General features: G+C 38.7%; 1 protein-coding gene across 1 annotated transcript in view; it reads right to left on the bottom strand.

Moving 5' to 3' along the window:
• Positions 1 to 9320: 9320 nt before the first annotated feature.
• gtf3c2 (general transcription factor IIIC, polypeptide 2, beta) overlaps positions 9321 to 19642 on the bottom strand; it is a 52911-nt gene continuing 42589 nt past the window's right edge. The window contains exons 15-18 of the mRNA XM_007904481.2: positions 19454 to 19582; positions 14391 to 14579; positions 11944 to 12051; positions 9321 to 10352 (exon numbers count right to left, since the gene is read on the bottom strand). Of these exons, the coding sequence (XP_007902672.2) occupies positions 10119 to 10352; positions 11944 to 12051; positions 14391 to 14579; positions 19454 to 19582 (660 nt within the window). The 3' untranslated portion in view covers positions 9321 to 10118. The remainder of the gene's footprint in view (positions 10353 to 11943; positions 12052 to 14390; positions 14580 to 19453; positions 19583 to 19642) is intronic.

Genomic DNA, 19642 nt, shown 5'->3' with positions numbered 1-19642 from the left:
ATAACTTAAGACTTGTGTGAATGTTAGGGGGCTGCTTTTGACGGACCTGTCGGCCACAGGTTGGTCACTACTATACTGTATCCCAGTTCAAATGGATAAAAGGAGACCAGTGCTGATTCACCTGTCTTAAGGTTTTCATTTCTTTTTAAATTGTTTTTGTGCTTTGGAATACCAGTCTCAAAGAAGCTAATGTAGTTGCTGACTTGCTATCAACTCATTTAGCAAAATATTTCGACTGACTTTCATCAAGTCTACATATTTTACAGGATATACTCAATAACTCACTCCCGATAAAAACCTTATTATTAAAGCAAACAAATTAATTTCAATTAAGTGAGTGTGGATGGCATGAATATCTCACTGGAATTAAAAGGACCCGGAGGTCCTGATTGACAATAAATTAAAGCTATTGCAATAGTGCTCGGTAGCAGTGAGTAAGGCAAACCAGTTGCTGGGTTGTATTAAAAGGGCAACTTTGAGCCAAAATAGTGGGGTAATCCTGCCAATTTATAAATCACTGGTGCGACCGCACTTGGAATACTGTGTGCAGTCCTCATCACAATATAAAAAGGATATTGCTGTGAGAGGATACAAAGGAGGGCAACTAAAATGATTCAGGGGATGGAGGGACTGGACTACAAGGAGCGATTAAGTAAACTTGGCATGTTCACACTGGACAGAGGAGAAGGTTGAGGAGCGATATGATTACGATTCTGATTAAGAATTAAGATTCTGAGGGGATTGGATAATGTAGACCATGATAAATTGTTGTATCTTGTACTAAAAACTAGAACCAGAGGACACGGCCTGTGATTGTAAAGTGTGGGGGGGGGGTAAATTCAAAACCATTCTGTGGAGACACTACTTCAGTGAGCGAGTAGTAATAAACTTATGGAACAGGGAGATGGTAGAAGCAGAAAATGTTGTTTGTTTCAAGAAAAAATGAGATAGATTTCTGCTAGAAAATAATATCTCAGGGTACAGTATATCATTTGGGACACATGTCAAGTGACTGTGAGGAGGGTGGAAGGTGAACTAGATGGACCTTGGTCTTCTTTCGCCTAGCAATTCTTGTTCTTATATGGCATCCACATATTAATAAGTAAGATCCCATGGCTTAAAATGTATGGCCTGCCACAAAGCAGGTGGCTGAACTAATAGTGTGGAAGAAAAGAACATATTGTAATAAGTTTTCATTATTATCATTGATATGGTCACACACCATATTTACCGCGGATGGCTGGAGCTTTGATAGTTAGTCACATCAGTAGAAACATGTCTGTGCCTATAATTATGCCTTTGAGTTAAAGCGGAAATATTATCCTGGATAAAATCTCTTGTGCACTTTTAACCACTGCGGCATCACATCATGCAAATGTGATATAGTATTTAATAAACTTCTTAACTGGGGATATCCCGCAGATATACACTTGGCATTGGATTTCAGACTTGGGAGCAAAATTCCAGCTCCTGATATAAGTTCAGTGGCTCCTGCTGGAAGGTGCACTGGAGAAGAGGTTGGGTAAAGCCAGGATAGAATCATAGAAATGTACAGCACAAAGGAGGCCATTTGGCTTGTCAATTCTGCACTGGCTTTCAAAGAATGGTGTTCATTCAATTGCACTGTCCTGCCTTATCCTTATACCCGTTCAAGCCTCTATCCTTCATATACCTGCCTAATGAGGCTTGAAATCCACAACGGACTCTGTAATGATCCTTTTGATTTTGTGTTTTATGGAATGTTCTGCAGTCTACAGTATTGACTTGCTGACACTCACAGTCAGGGTTGACCCATGAATAACTTGAGCCTGGAGAATATGCCAGTAGAAAAGGGCAAAAGAGTCAAATGCCTTCAGTAGAGGAAAGTGGAGGGAAAAGAACTCCCGCTGGTATCCTGAAAACGTTTGTGTCAAATGCAATGGTCAAAAATCTCTCAGAAAAAAAATCATAAGTGTTTCAGGATTCAGCACACACTGCATTTTGTATGGTTGTGCATTCTTCTTTTTGACTTGCTGTATATCTTATGTTACTGTTACTGCTGCAATCCATGAACATTTATAACAAATCAAATTTATAGTATAATTCCCAAACACAAACTAATCGCAAAATGGAACATTTAAAAAAATGCAGGAAAAAAAAACGAGGAATCATTACTATTTTAGTAAAACCCTTTCCATCTCAACAGGGAAAAAAGAAAACTAAGTCTTCTTGAGAATAAATTAAATACTTTAGTTGTAAAAATCATGCAGTTATTTTTGGCTGTCAAACATAACTCTTGTTCTGTGAAGCGCTTTGAGACATCTCGAAGATGTGATAAGGCACTATATCAAATGCAAGGATTATTATTATTAATATAGTTATAACCTTAGGTTCAGACAGTAAAACAAATAGGTTGTGTAGACCAACTTCCCACTGTACATTTGTGGGGAAAATTCCTGAAATAATTCTGTCTTGAAAGATTGTGCTGATCAAATGCATATTGACGTACTTTTTGTGTGTCATTGAAATCCTTCAGCATTATAGGTTGAAAACGTAATTGAAATAGTTACTTATTGTAACCTACATGTATCTATGGAGTCTATCTATGGAGTACAATGCAGGCAAATCAATTCATGTACAGGTAACCAAGTTTACTCACATACATTAAAGGTTACAGCAAAGTCCAACAAACGTAATTTAAATAATATAAAGCCAAAAATGAAATTGCAAAATATCTTGTTGAAAAGAACTGGGATCGGTCTGTATTATGTTTTTTGTCTATTGCCTACAGTGTTAACATGGTTTAAGTGTTTGTGATGTGTCCCCGATTTTGAAATACAGGATGTTTTCTATGTAACAAAAGTTTGTTTTTAAATGTTGTAATGGTTTTTGTAGATGGAAGTAAATGTCTCTCTGTTTTATATGTAGGTGTACATTTGGACTGAAATGTTCTTCTGAATGGGATTTCCTGTATTTCAGAAATAGCCAATAAAAATGATTGCACACAGCATGAGACTACATTCTATTCTCACTTAATAACCTTGGAAATCCAACAATGAGCCCTTTCTAAAGCAGTGCACACTGAATTCACATGAATTAAATGCTAAGGTGTAAGACCTTGCTGCATGGTGAAGCCAGATGTTTGATCTGGTCAAACATTAGATCTCAAGATGAGAATGGTAATAAAATGATAATGGTTTGATCAAAGAATGAAGATGGGGAATCCCAACCCCTAAGTCACACAACAGTACTGTCAGTTCGTCAACTACTTTTACATCTTAGTAAAATGTAAAAATTCATTATCAAATATGTACTTAATAAAGAATGGTACAGTCCTTCCATTTCCAATTCTTTACTGAGCAAATGGACTGCGTGGTATGGTATTGAGTCATCGTGAAGTCTTGTAGCTCAGTGGTTAGAGCACTCGCCTCTCAAGCAAGAGACCTGGGTTCGAATCCTGGCAGGGTGAAACCTTGGGCAAGTTTCCTTACTCCATATGCCTGATAATAATCCCTCAAGAAAAAAAACAATAATAAATTGGTCACTTCAATCCACACTGTTTGTGGGACACTGCTGTGCGCAATTGGCTGCTGTGTTTCGCCCACAAATATAGAGTCAATTCACTTTACAGTCTATTCTGTGAAACGCTTTGAAACGTCTAGAACACGTGAAAAGCGCTATATCAAATGCAAGGATTATTATTATTATTCTGTGAAGCGCTTTGAAACGTCTAGAACACGTGAAAAGCGCTATATCAAATGCAAGGATTATTATTATGTTGTTCACCAAATACTGTAATTCGTCAGTTCTGGCCAGGCTCCATGGCTTCCTATCACCAAACGGATTGACTTCAAGATCCTCCCACTCGTCTTCAAATCCCTTTATGCCCTGGCACCTCGCTAGCTCTCCCTCATGCTTTCTCCCTAATCCACTACCCGCTGCCTCTGCTCAACTGGATCCGGCCTCCTGCTTGTCCCTTGTGCCCTTTGTTTCACCATGGGTGGCCGCGCTTTCAACTACTACCCCCCAAAACTGTGGAACACTCTTCCTCTATGTCTCTGCCTTGCTCCCTCTTTCCCCATCTTCAGGTCGCGCCTGAAAACTCTTCAGCCCTGTCTACGATCACCTCCCCCTCCCCCCTGCTCAGCGTTGAGCTCTGCCACTGTCCAGCGTTTCTGCACCAGAACCTCGGGATATCCCCCAATGTGAAAAGCACTATTTGAATGCAATTTGTTGTAGTTTGTGGTATATGAAGTGGCTAAATAAGCTTTTAAGATGTTCATCATTTTCTGAAATGTATATCATTTTTAAGCCTGGCTCCACTGGGACACTACTCAATCTGAGGGCGCTGTTTAAATGCACGTTGTTGCTGCTGTTGTTGTAGCACTGGCATCTAATTTATGAGACTGAAAAGGATTTGGAACTAATAAATTACTAACAGTTACAAGTACAAAATGTGTATTGTTCAAGATTTTAATTTTTCAAGTGGATGATTCTTAAGGTAGAACATTTAGAATTCAATACAGAAAACAAAATAAGTTGAATGTACCCTCTTGATTGTATTGTTGTGTAATTTCATTCATTTAATAAATATTACCAGTTTTATCCATGGTATAAAACTAAACAAGAGCATTGTGGTGATAATAAATTTCTGCACATTTACAGCACATCTCCAATGATAAGGGTTTTCTTTATACAGAGATAGCTAGAGAGTGAATTGAGTCCATCACACAATTTATACATGTCCATGGGTCCATCAACACCCAGTTGGCACCACGCTTAAAAATGATAAACATTTCAGAAAATGATGAACCTCTTAAAAGCTTATGCAGCCACTTCAAATACCACAAACAACAATAAATTGTATTCAAATTGTATTCTCAAAGTGCTGGGGTTGCACATAAAAGAGAAATACTACCTCTAATAAAAATTGGAAAATACACCAACATTAAATAAAATCAAATGTTTTAATTGCATTCTGATGTTCAGATCAAAATAACATTGAAATATAAAAGATATAACCGCTCAGTCTTTGAGATAGTCTTAATGCCTGAGTATACTAGAGTTCATACTCTACTAAAACACAGGGAGACATATTTACAGTAAACATCACAGTAAGAACATGATCATATAAAAAGAGCAAGCAAAAAGTTAATTGAAAATGATGGGTATATGACCAATGTCCTCAGGTAATAACATCATTAGCAACAATCAAAAATCAAATTACACAATGGAAAAAAAGGTCAATGAATCAGAAACTGTTTTTAACTTTTGCAAAAAAAGATTTTTATTGGGTAGAGATAAAAATCTGTTAACCTAAATTTTTTATTTTAAAATTTTAATTGACTGGAACAAAAAGGTTAATCTGAACTAGGACAACTAATACTTACCCTGAGTGGATTCGGTGATACAAATGCCAGAATCCAATCATCTTTGGCAAGTAAAAGTTTGACTTGTGAGGCCAACTGACCAGTGGAAATAAAGGGAATCAAACAACTCAGCCAAGTCGCCTCAGAGTCAGTTTGAAAGATGCCTCATTGTGGAGTACATCCATAACTCCTATTGTTCCTAAATAAACAAAAGGGGCTACAAGATTCATTTTAATAAATGACTTTGTATGCACAAATTTACAATATAATTAAGCCAAACTACTGTAGAACATTCACCAATCCTCTTTGTATCTAGCAGACAAGGCAATTAATCATTTTGAAAAACTGGAAGAAGCTCATGTAAGGTACTGTAACAAAAGTAGAAATTAAAAATATGTATAGGTTTGGGACCTTAGTCAAGTACACAGAAATTATACAAAGTTTTCAATACTACACAGATCTACAATATTGGACCCTGTCCTCTTGGTGACAACCCAATATGTTTGTTCAAAGAGTTCTGCCTTGCCTTCTTGAATGGATTCATATTTAAATACTGAACAATTATACTAGGTACCCGAGGACACTAGTTCAAAGGTCAATGTCACCTGGTTCGCTATACCTCACTATTAAGGCTGGCTATCCGACAATACAAACACTTTGTACATGCAGGACGCATTGTCATATCCATGTTCAAAACCCCAAGTGCATCACAGACACTAGTGTTCACCAAGTTGCACACTACTACAATATAATGGACCACAACATATTTACAATGGGAAAGAGCAAGATCTCTGAAGTAACACTGGACCAGTTTACACCCCAAAAAACAACCATTTTAATTACCATGTTCCATCCACAACATTGTAAATTCTGAAAAAAACACCTTTAAGAAATGTTACATTTAAACAACTCACCTACTTATCAGCAAAATTCTCACGTTGTAAATCTTGCTGTTATTTATGACTAAATTAACTTTGTAAGATCAAGGTTTTTTTCACCAAACACTTTGGATTTGTTTGGTGCAGAATAATAATCCATACATTTGATATAGCATCTTTCAAAGATGCTCCAAGATGCTATCTGCATGAAGGGCGTTACATAAATGCAAGTTGATTCACATCCGGAGTACGTCCCAAAGTGCTTCACAAGATACTGTAAACTGGAGTGACTCTGTTTTGTGGGCAAACATAGTCAGAATGACACCTGTGGAACTCTGAATGTACTTTAGATTTTTCGGGATCAGCAGATCTAAGAAGTTGTTGTGGGTTTACAGCACAAATATTGGATACTAACTAGCAATTTGGCTCTGAGACGCCATATAAAGAGTGATGTAGGAAATGAAGAAATGTCACCATGGTGTAGTGGGGAATGTTCTTCTAGCCTTGGCCTGAGGTGCAAGGCTGGAGCAGAGTTCAGGGCACTCCACTTGTCATCAAGCCAGATTGACCTGGAAGTGCTTGATATTAATACTAATGAAATTTCCCAGCAATGACATCCTTCACCTTGACAAGCACAAAACCCATCAAAAACGTGAAGAAAATTTTACACAACACGGCTACCCTAAAGTTACTATATCTTTTTCATGCAAGGGAAAAGGTAAGGATTCCTGAAGTTAACTAAAAGAAAAAGCATTTTTACCTTACTGAGCAGCAACAATATGGTTTAAAATAATTGGAATTCAACTGCATCTGAGTCACTACCTCTCAGATGCTAGCAACTAGTAACACAACAACATTGGCAGAGACTTACAAGCAAATTAGCTGCCTGATCACTTGCTTATGTAATGGCATTGGGAAGAACTTTGGAGGTGAAAAAACAAAATGGATTTTAAAAAAAGGAGATAATTTATACATTAATCGTAATTATTAATAAACCTCTCACCTACTTAATAATAACAATTCTTGCATTTGATATTGCGCCTTCTCATGTCATTGAGGCATCTCAAAGTGCTTCATTGGATATATTGTGAAGTGGTGTGACTGTGTATTTTGTTGGTGAAAGTTTAGAAGATTGCTCGGGGGAAAACTGTGGATAGCCCACTACGACACTGTTAGGCAATGCAATGTTGCATACACTTATTATCACTGGACAGCATCTCCTCATGCTGTCTATTTCAAATGGCTTGTTTATCAATGAACAATGTTATCAAATTAGTTTCAAATAGGAATAAATTCAAATGTTCTTCTAATAACAGTCTGTTGTAGACTCAATATAAATCATAAAATGTTGAATGACAATCCTAACCTAAAAAACATCTACTGCAGTTAGGCAGAAATTAAAAACCACAGCAGATATGTTATACAGTGCACTGAAAAACTCCAATGTGTAAGTAAGATATATAATTTAAGCTATATAGTTTAAGCGATAATATGTCATTGCATTCTGTATGGAAAATGCACATCTCTGCAACATCCTTTTTACAATAGAAGCCAGGGAAGTTGTAATCCTACCACAGGAGGGGAGGCAATAACAAAGAGTAGAGAAAGTTATCATGGCAATAATGGATCATTAAGCTTAAAATGATCATGTACTCTCATTAAAAAGATTGTAAGATATCTAAATTGTAGAAATACTACAAATCCCCTATTTAATCAACAAAGGTAAGGACATCAGTGCTACACATATGTGAAATGTAATATTCAGTTATTCCAGAGTGAAGCATTCAGTGGTAAAGACATCACTGTGCAACTGAAACATTGTGCAAATAGTCTACAGTATTAAGAGATGGATACAATACTTACCAAAATAGCCAATAAATGCATCATTGATCAGAATGCAGCCAAGTTGACAAAAAGTATGGCAAAATTGTTTTCTGTATTTGAGGTAGTTGTACATCAAGATGCACCCAAATACATCAGCAAGTTACAGATTTACTGGTCTTTGAAAGATTTACCTACGTGCAGTCACAAATTAAAGACATATGACGTAAAACTTTACAAATCTTTACAAAATAATTCAAAATAAACAGTAAATTCAGAATTAAACTTCCAGGGAGAGAAAGGGGCAAGACCTGTTCAGTTGTTCAAGGAATATAAACTTTTATAAAGGTTTTTAGCTAAAAGCCTCAATTTTACACACAGTGCAGTTCAACCTTCAAAAAGCAGTATGGAAATGGCAGCAATGCTCAGTGTGAGCAAATTGGCCAATGCCCACTTTACGATAACCAAGTTATAAAAATCATGAAATTTCGTTAATAAAAATGTAAAATGCAGTTACAATTAGATTTATCTTTGGATTTGGTATAACACCTTATAATGTCGTTGAATATATCTTAAGTGGCCTCAAGATTTCAGTGTGAAGTGGACTGACTGTGTATTTGATGGCAAACGTAGCAGCCAATTTGTGCACAGCAGTGTCCCACAAACAACCATGGAGCCATTGAACAATTTTATTTGGAGGATTACCTTGGTCTCGAGACCCTTCAAAACAGCAAATATTCATAGTTTTCCGAAGAAACAATATAGATTAAAACAACACATCAAATGCTGGCTCTTCAATAACATTCTTGGATCCAATATAGCATCTGTGTCAGACAATTCACCCTGTACATACCGAAAGTGTGAGCACGCGCACCAGTTGATCCGAGCACAAATGCATCATTTGTGACTGGAATGAACAAAATCATCATTGTTGCACCCACAATAGCTTTTCATCCTTCTACCAGCATATCATCAGCACAAAAGAGGCAACACAATGAATAGTTTGAGGGATTGTGCCTGGAGCCCCACTTTCTCTTTTGCATTACCAAATGCAGCCAGTAAAAGATTGTGTTCAAATAACATTAAATGTATTTTTTTTTAATTGTTTTTTTTAAAAAAAACATGCAATAAACTAGAGGCCCATTTAGCTCAGGCAACATGGTTTGCAGGCTATTTACACTTTTGTTTTTATTTAAAAAAATGTCTTCGAGCACTTAAGGCACACTAGTCACCTATATATTAACCTCCAACCCAGCATGCCAACTCTTGACTGCAAAGCCTCATTATTTGCATCTGATTAAATTGTTTTCTTGGTCAAATGAATACTTGAGAAAATGAATCCCTTAAGTGTCTGGCCATAAAATGGATGCAATGGGTAATACCCTGATTTCATGCCAATCAAATGTTCCGTTTCTAGCTGTGACACTAATAACACAACATTCTCTACTTAAATTTTTGCTTTTACACTTTTTAAAGCAATGTTAAGGAAAGAGCCTACTATATGTTGAGGGCTGAAGGTTAAATATAAAACAAGCGCATAAAGGAAGGAGTACATGTAAATTTTTTAAAGAAATGTTTTAAAAATTATTGTGATGTTTCATGATTTTTATAACGATGGTTTCATAAAACATTTCATAGCAGCTAAAAAAAAAGTCTAAAGCCCAGACACAATATTTGAATAGATTCTATTCACCTTCAATTACCTTTATTTCCCGTCCCCTCAAAAATAACTGAAAAAAAGTGACTGAATTTCAAGAAAAATAACAGCAACACTTTATAATTAGAACTGAAAAATGGAAAAAGTATTTCCGTTGCTTATTTAATTTGGAAAACTCTGTGTCAATTCAACAGGTTGAGCTTCAGGAGCACATTTAAATAAGACATATTATTCCACAACAAACTTCAGAAACGTATACAGCGGAATTGGCAGAGAACCATACCTGTACCATGATCAGCTATTGTGCCATGGCCATTTAGTATTCGTATCATTACTGCATTTGTTGGCTAGGAATTTGTATTGCGGTAAAACCATATTGAGAGTGTGTCTTTATATCTCCAGTCATGCTGTGTATCATTCTGTCTGTACTGCTAATTCTATATTGTGACTGACAACAGATAAAACAGGATTCTCCATGACATCAGTTTCCTTCGGTTGAAACATGGATTTAAACTGTGCTTGACACTCTTTAATCAGCTTCCTGCTTACATGCGTGTTAAGGCTCTGTACGCAGTGTGCTCTAACAATGCCCGACTGCCCTCCTGAGATAACCCATCCATGGGCATCAAGATTAGGATTGAAACGGACCTAGGAGAGAAACAGATAATGCAGTGTTAAAGACTCAAAATAGGTTTGGATTCAAAGTAATTTGGGAGAAATGAAATAATTAAGGTTAGCTCCGAGATAATAATAATCCTTGCATTAAAAAAATTAAAATATCAAGTTTTTTCAAGACAAAATACAAGGGTCTATCATATGCCGAAGATCACTAACAACAGCAATTTTTTATGACTTTTTTGATAAGACTTCCTATTTTAAAAATTTGAAAAAATACAAGAAAAGTCTGATCATGGCAATGGAACATTTTATCTTCTTTCCCTCCTTCATTTCCAATGGGCCTATATATACAGCTTCCTTCAGCTAAGCGGTGTGAAATAGCATCTCAGGATGTTAATAAGATTCCCTGTGGTGGCTGCGAGTCAATTGCAGGAAGAAAAATACCAATTTGGAGCTTCCAGCAACGCAGAAGTATCAAAACACATCGCAAGTATTCTACACGGAATTCCATACACTATATAAAACAGCATGACCAGAATTCACAGGTGAAACATTTAAGAACTGCAATTTTACATACAAAATGCAGGATAAATAAAATATTGCTTGTTCGGAAATCATAAAAACAAAAAGGATAGTGAGAAAGGAAGGCCAAATAAATGTTAAAAAGTATGCAAAAATTGATCTTGTGAAACTATCAGTGGTATACTTTAATATAACAGTCTATACTCTTCCATCATTATTGATAGATCATTAAGCTGCGCCCTACAGATAAACATCAGCGTGGTAAGGAACAAAAGACTGCAATTATTTAGAAGCCAAAGCATCCTTATATAGAATGGAGCAGTCAACTATGGCCAAAACCACTTTAATCAATACTCATTTTATTTTAAAAGGATCAGCCTTTACTAACAACTTGCATTTTTTTCTTTACATAGGGCTACAAATCAAGCAAACAGGCGTCCTCACTTGCTACTAGAAATGTATATGCTTGCACAACATTCAACGTGCTCAGTGGGACCCTGGAGTATTATATCCCATCAACAGCAGTATTATGGTTTCACATACTAGAATCTGAAATTAAATTTTCTTCATTTTACACCTCATTTACTCTTATCTATCTACATTTTATATGCCAGCCATCATCAAAACAGTGCTTATGTATTATTCTTCCAAAATGCTAAATGAAAGCACTAAAAGCATATTGTCATTCAGTAATCTGTGTCGACAATACAACGTCTCATTCTGTTTTTCATGGTTTGGTTTGATTAATATATTATTATATGAACAAAATTATTATAATTTTGCAAGAAACAGGCTGAAAAACATTTATACCTCTGTGAAACCAATGTTACAAGCAAGATATTTAAAGAGAAATAATAAAAATATTTCCTTGTATTTAATATACATGCTAGGCAATTTTGCCCACAAAATATACAGTCAATTACTTTGCAGTATATTCTGTAAAGCATGATAAGGCTTCATATCAAATGCAAGGAATAAATAACTTTGATGTGCGAAATAACAGCAATGATATAACAACAACAAATTGGATTTATATAGTGCCTTCACGTTGGGAGGACGTCCAAAGTCGCTGGAACTTAAAGAAGAAAACTTACACTACCTTATGAACAGACTCTAGTGGCATTCGGCCAAGATAGGTCTCTGTGTTTTTGTCCACTGCCTGCATTCTTAGAAAAGGTGCTCTGCAAAACCAGTCCTTGAAGCTTCTCTATAAAATAGCAAACATATATCACATACTTAGGAACTGGAAGAGAACTATTTACCAGGTGATTAATACAAAATATGGTATCAAAAGATAGCACTCCTTGAATGTTAACTAAGCCTGTAGTCAGTAGGTGCACAATAATGCATACCACAGTAACTTTGCCGTGCATATGACTGTTAGTATACTAAATGGGCTGGAGGCAGTCCTCCCCACATCTCAAATGTGAATTTGGATCTACAACGTTGGACTTTCAGCATGTGAACTGGTTGTAGCAGGATACAAGCATTATGGTAAGCAAAAAAATCTCATTAACTAGCAGTTGAAGCTGGGAATGGCGGGTGGGGAGGGGGATGGAAAGACAGAATTCCAGGATTCTAAAGCGGCTTGCCAGCAAGTCTTATTACAGAGTTAAGATAAACTTCTATTAAAAGAAACTTGTTGTAAGAACGGTGCATTATTGCAGTCAGCTGAAATTTCAATACAGTGTTGGGGATGTGCTGCATTGTTAAATAGTGGGAGGATGTTAAGGTCCCATCTGCCTGCTCAGGTGGATGTTAGAAATCCCATGGCACTATTCGGTGAGAAGAGTTTCTCCCAGTATCATTGCAAACAATCCCTCAGATACAATTGGTCATTTATTTTGTGACTGTTTGTGGGATATTGCTGTGTGGAAATTCTGGTAGAAATGTTGAAACTGTACACGCTTTTGTGAACATATAAAATATAGCAGCAACCACCTCTGAGGTTCTAAATGCATTCACAAGAGACAGCAAAACAATTACTTTGTAGATTAGGTGGAAGGGATTAAGGCAAGAGGAAGTCTAAAAATACAGTCACCATGCTGATTAATGGCCGCCACAGTTCTTAATTTCAAGGTGCAATTACTATTCAATTTGTCACTGAAAAAATGGCAAATGGAATTGTACAAATAACATTAACTTACAGTAAATTAAACAAATGATCTACTAAACGTACTGTGAAAAATATAGTGAATTAACTTTTCATGACAAAACAGACCGCATTTAACAAGATTTTGTGTTTTTTTTATTCAAGGAAACTCAAACATTGAAATAAATTAAAATCAGTTTTGCTCACAACTACTGAATGTCCATACTCCTAACGTCTGGGCTATAGACATATTTGCCTTGCACTTCTGTTCGACAGCTGCTAAGCTAATGATGCAAAACACCCTGTAGTTTTCAAAAATATTCACTATCTTTGGTGATGCAGCAAGCCAGCAAAGAGGAGTAAAATAATGAAAAATTTCATATTGAAATGATAGAACAAATGTTACAAATTCAGATGTAGGTTTTTCCTCCAAAAAATAATCAGCCACAAGGTAGCCAAGTGTATCTGTGTGGGAGACATTTGCTGAAATCCTATTCTGCTGATTATTAGCCTTGAAGTGTCTTGACAAAATTCAGCACATTGAAAAGTCACTGTGTGCTGAAATTTGTTTCTGAATTATGTAGCCCTTGAAATTGCCCTTGGTTTTACTGTTGTAATTAGACATCTTTGGAGTGAAGAAAAGCCACAAAATTTATTGTCTTGGTTATCTTTGTGATACACCTGAGTGAGCGGCTTTGATGTTTCTGGGAAAAAATAGTGCTATTGAAAAGTCAATGATTTCAACAAGGCACTAGCAATGGCCTTAATGGTTGATCTCCTGACAGCTACTCTGTTGATTAAGTAGCTCATCCTTCATTAATTTAAAAATTAATCTCTCTCTGCCGAGGGTATGCCATCTGTTCTGTTCTATTCCACTTCACCAGTTTCCTGTTGACTGCAACAACTCAGAGAACAGCAGAATTGGTCTCTTTTATAGAACTTGGCAGTCCATAAAGCACATCATTACTTTTAGCCTCCAGCTGTACCAGTCAGCAGTGGCTATGGTATAATAATAATCCTTGCATTTGATATCATGCCTATAATGTCCACAACATCTCAAATACTTCACAAAGTTACTGTAAAGTATAGTGACTGTATTTTGTAGGAAAATTATGGCAGCCAGTTCACACACAGCAAACCCCAAACAACAGCCATTGAAGTAAATGATTGATTTTTTTAAAAAAAATGTAAGTTTCTGAATGTAGCTGAACAAATAACCCATAGCTAATATTAACTTGGTGATAACTCTATATATAATTTTAGTAGAGGCCACACCTACTTTTCAGATTTCTGCCTTTTCCACTGACAAATGTACCTCAAATTATGCATCTGTAGTCCATTCATAACCTAATTGTAGACAATGTTACATATAAAAGCAAGGCATGAATAACTGTGAATAACCCATAACACCAAGAGGACCAAGAGGAATAAGATATACACATGTATCTGCTTACCAGGTCTGTATCATCAAACTGCAGATAGTATTGCTTCACTGCCTCACTATAGGTCTTCGGTCCAGTCCTGGTGTTCACATTGTCTTTCTCTATTTCAGAAGAGTCGAGTGTCTCTTTTCCTTGGACTAACCTTCTTGTTGAAGTGCGACCACAGGAGTTGTGTTCAACCATGTCAGCTTTATAAACAGGCTGTAAAATCAAACACAACAGCAAGTGATCAAAAGTGGAACAGAGCAGGAGATGAACAATAGATTTTAAAATCAAATTCATGTAGTTCTATTCCAGAATTCATCTGCCCTGTTCCCCTACGAAGTGAACACACAAATGAATGAAAGTACTGTACTAAGGGCATAATATCTAGTATTATTTAGCGAACTTGGCTTTTGAATTTTATTTCCAAGAATCATAGAAATTTACAGCATAGAAGGAGGCCACTTGGCCCATCAAGTCTACACTAGCTCTCAAAGCAACCTATCCATTCAATCCCACAGTCCCACCCTATCCACCATCCTTTCAAACTTTTATCTTACATGTACCAATCCCCCAAGTAAAAAACTGGCCAACAATCTCCAGATTAAAAAAAGGTTACTCACTTTATGGCTGTTATGGTCCACTGCAGTGCAAATTGGCTGTGGCATGTACTCCAAAGTACATTGTCACTACACTTCAAGTGAAATCTTGTGAAATGCTTTTAGATGTCTCGAAGAAATAGGGCGCGATATCCAATACCAGGATTGTTATTCATTATTACCAGTGGGAATATTCCTATCGGAATCTGGTGAATCTTCACTCGACACCCTCTTCTGTCTTGCAGTCACAATACAATATTGAAAACTGTGGGAAATCACAGCTTCAAATCAAATTGAGTATCTCTCTGAACAATATTGTAATGTGCTCAGACTGTGCGATCACGAGAGGGGGCTATCTGTGTCACGCTCCTGATGCTCAATTCCCAGCCCAGGATGTTGGAGCCAATCTGGGTGATTCTCTCTGCCTTGTCCCCTCACTCCCCACCTTCAAATCCTGGCTCAAGACCTTCCTTTTTGATCGTGCTTACGGTCACCTCCCCCCTCCCTCTGGCTTGCTGTCAGACTCCACCACTGTGAAAAGCTGCAGGACGCTACCCCGTGTCAAGGGCACTACATAACTGCAAGTTGTAGCTGAGGGGTCATACTCTCACCATACAGGAGATGGACCCAGGCCAAGGAGCAGCAACAAAAACAAAAAAATTACATTTGTATCGCGCTTTTCATGTCGGGAGGACGTCCCAAGGCGCTGGACAATCAGTGTTTTGGACCCGAGCTGGGAGTCGGGATCAGGGAGGGTGGAGGGCAGGGGGCGGAAGGAGGGCGATCGAGGAGGATCTTGAGAAAGGTCCTGAAGGAGGCAAGGGAAGGAGCGAGGCAGAGTGACTGTGGGATGGAGTTCCAGAGGGTGGAGGCAGAGTGGCAGAAGGCCCGCACACCAATGGTAGGGCGGGTGAGGCGAAGGACATGAAGCAGACTGGAGCCTAGTGAGCGGAGGGAGCGGGCAGGTTGGTAGGGAGATAGAAGGTTGCAGAAGTAGAGGGGAGCAAAACCATTCAGGGCTTTGAAGGTGAGGTCTAGGATCTTGAACTGTATCCTCTGTGTGATGGGAAATCAGTGGAGTCGGGCGAAGATGGGATGATAGGGTCGGGGAGCCTGGTGTGGGAGAGGACACAGGCTGCAGAGTTCTGAATGATCTACAGTCTATGGATGGAGGAGTTGGGGAGGCCGACAAGCAGGGATTTTGTGCAGTCGAGCCTGGATGTTATGAATGCGTATATGAGGGCCTTGGTGATTTGTGGTGTGAGACAGTGGATGAGCCAGGCGATGTTGTGGAGGTAGGCGAAGGCAGAATGGGACATGATTTAAGAATAAGTGATGACGGCCATTTTTAGAGGGGTGGGAACGGTGCCAGTGGACCGGTTTATGGTGTCTGTGAATAGGGAGCAAGGAGGTGGAGCTGGGAGGTAAGGAGAGGTATAGGGATGGGGTCAAGGGAGCAGGTGGTCTGTTTCATGTGTGTTATGGTGGTGAGAGGATTGGGAAGACAGGTTCAAAGGTGTGGAAGGAGGGATGGGTGGGAGCTGGGTTGTGAGGGGCCTATGGGGAGGGGGTAGTGGTCGGAAGGGCAGAGGCAGCTGAGCGGATCCCCTTGACTTTGGTTTCGATGAAGTCCGACATCTCCTCACAGGTGGCATTGGAGGAGAGGATGGGTGGGGCATGAGAAGGTGGACGGAGGAGCAGGTTGGTGATGGAGAAGAGGAACCTGGGGCTGTCCTTGGCCTCTAAGATTGTCTTGGAGTAGAAGAATGAATTAGCAGAGGCGAGGGCGGAGCGGAACGATTTGATAAGGTCCAGCCAGATCTGCTGATGGAACTGTTAAGTTGGATTTGAGCCAGGTGCGTTCAGCGGCACGCACCTGAGCCTTAAGGGAGCGCAGGTGGCTGGTGTACCAGTGTGATTTCCATGAGTAGGAGATGGTTCGGGAAGTGAGGGGGGCAAGGGCACTGAGAGTGGAAGAGAGGGAGTTGTAGAGGAGAGTGACCGAGGAAGATGGGTCATTGCTGGAGGAAAGCCCAGAGGGAGAGGAGTTCAGATGACTCCAAGGCAGCAGAAGGGGGAGATTATTTTTCCAGCAGCACAAGGCTGCCACACCCCCAAGAGGATGATGGAAATGCAGGTCGATCAGACCCCAGCACAATGTCCTCCAAAGGCTGGAGCAATATATACTTCCAATGAGATAATCCATGCTCCCTTGCAGAAGGGAACCAGGAGTTTGGTTTGTTCACCAAATTTGGCTGGTGATGTTGACTGCTTCAAAATCCCTGTTCGGCTGATATTAAATGTAATTTAATACTGACTTATGTTATTATTGATCAAACTAGTTTGAATAACATAAAGTATTGATCAGTAGAAGTGCGAGATAGATTGCCCTGCATACCTTTTGCACTCTTTGAAAACATGCCTGTACTGACGAGTGTAATTCCTGTAGACTACTCAGCCCCAGGAAGACCTCTCTTGCCTTTCCCCAGAGGGATTATTATTTCCATATGGTGCTTATTTCATCAAGCAAAAGGGTAAAGGAGCTTCAAACCCAGAATCTTCTTATCAGCATGTGTCCAACCAACTGTGCTGCCTGGGATGTGTTATAACTACATATTACCGTCCATGTGCCAGTAGTATTCAGCTTTTAAATTAAAAAAGCACCAACCTTAACAGTGGCTATCTTACCAACATGTATATTACTTTCAAAATATATATTGCCCATTATTAAAACACACGTACGTACATATTGGTACAGCTAATAAAACGTTCATACCAATCCATATAAAACAGAGACAGAATTACTGAGCCAGTCCTCGAATGTTTGGTGATATGGTATTTGAAATAATGCACAATTAGCATGGCCCCGTAATAATGCAGTTATGATGCTCATATTGCAATTATGAATTCAGTGATATTGAGTCCAAGAACTACATAATATTTAAATCAACTAAGTTATAGTTCCAGGAGTACACAACAGCAGTTTCCCCTTGAGGTAAATATACCTTCAATCAGCCAAGTACTCAGTGCTCAAGTCAATAAATTATTTTCTTGGTCACTAGTCCAGAACCACTAAACACAAAAAATACTAATGAAGCTTTCAAGGTTGCCATAGTGACTATATTGTGCCAAGAGAAATGCTGAAATCAACTCAACCTTTGATTACTACCTTGTTAAAACACGAGATTTGAGTATATACATTTTCTTAAATAAATTTGTGTAAGCCTTCAGCAAAACCGTATTGCTATTAAAGATGAATAGCATTCAGCATGATCTGGACAAGGAGCAAGAAAGGATTATAACAACGATAAATCTAGAATAAAAACAGGAACTTGGGTATGCAATGAAGCGAAATGCATCAGCAGAGATGGAGAAGGAAACAAATTTGGTGCGATTATCAATCACTCAAGTGAAGCTTCCAGACAATGTGAAACTGCCAATCAGAAAACTGATGAAATACTAAGTTGGATCCTGAGAAAATTTGGTAACTCAATTTTTTAAAATTTTTTTATAAATGAATGGCTCAACTATGCCAATGCTCTGCTTGTTGGCCTTCCCAACTCTTCCCTCCACAAGCTACAGATCATTCGGAACTCTGCAGGTCATGTCCTCTCCTGCACCAGGTTCTGTGACCCCGTTACCCCCACCCTCGCCCGGCTCCACTGGCTCTCCCCATCCCTCACAGGATAGAATTCAAAATCCTTGTCCTCACCTTCAAGGCCCTCTATTGCCTTGCCTGCTCCTAACTGCTAACTCCTTATCAACCTGTCCGCTCCCTCCGCTCAGCAGGCTCTGGCCTGCTCCATGTCCCCCACCCGGCCCATTGCACCATTGGCGGTCAGGCCTTCAGCCTCTCTTCCCCCACCCTCTGGAACTCCATCCCACATTCCCTTCGCCTTGATTCCTCCCTTGCCTCCTTCAATGATGCCTCAAAAGACTCTTCTTCGACCACCCACTTTGCCCTCCATCCTCCCTGATCTCAAACCCTACCCACCCCCGCTCGGGTCCTAATCCCTTACTGTTCAGCGCCTTGGGACGTCCTCCCGATGTGAAAGATGCTTCACAAATGTAATTTTATATTTTATTGTTATTCTAAACTGTGGAGTTCTATGATGGAGTGCAGCTTTGACTACCTTACCTTATAAAAAATCACTGAAGGAGGGAAGGAGCCAGATTTCAGCAATGAAGATGGATGCATTTTCTCCTCAATTTTCTTATGTTCCAGGGAGTTGTCAAATAAAATATTTCCCCAGAAGATGAGTAGATTTAGTGAAGTCTATGATAGGGTACAATTTACAGAGGTGTGGAAAAAGCAGGCTCAATGGGCAGAATAGCCTTTTCTCATTTCATACTTTCTTGTGCACTGATGCATTTTATACTATCTTAATGTAAAATTGATCATGGGGAATCAAATGTTGTGCTGTTTTCAAATCTACAATAGTCTTGAAGGTCATGTATACTTAAGCTAAAAGACAGTGATTAATGTGTACTCACAAAACGCCGCTCATTAGGCCGCTTGACGTTCATGGTGGTGTTCTTGCAATCAGGAAGAATCACCCCTATTACTTCACCACTATTGTCTCCTGAGGCACAGGTATTCAACCAGTCAGAGCCAGAAACACTCTACAAGCAGAAAACCAAAGCACAAAATTAATACCTGAAAAGAAGGGAAGCAATGTAGCT

Source organism: Callorhinchus milii, unplaced genomic scaffold, assembly GCF_018977255.1.
Source record: "Callorhinchus milii isolate IMCB2004 unplaced genomic scaffold, IMCB_Cmil_1.0 Scaffold3, whole genome shotgun sequence".
In the NCBI taxonomy this organism is placed as follows: domain Eukaryota; kingdom Metazoa; phylum Chordata; class Chondrichthyes; order Chimaeriformes; family Callorhinchidae; genus Callorhinchus; species Callorhinchus milii.
This window is presented reverse-complemented; position numbering and strand designations above follow the sequence as displayed.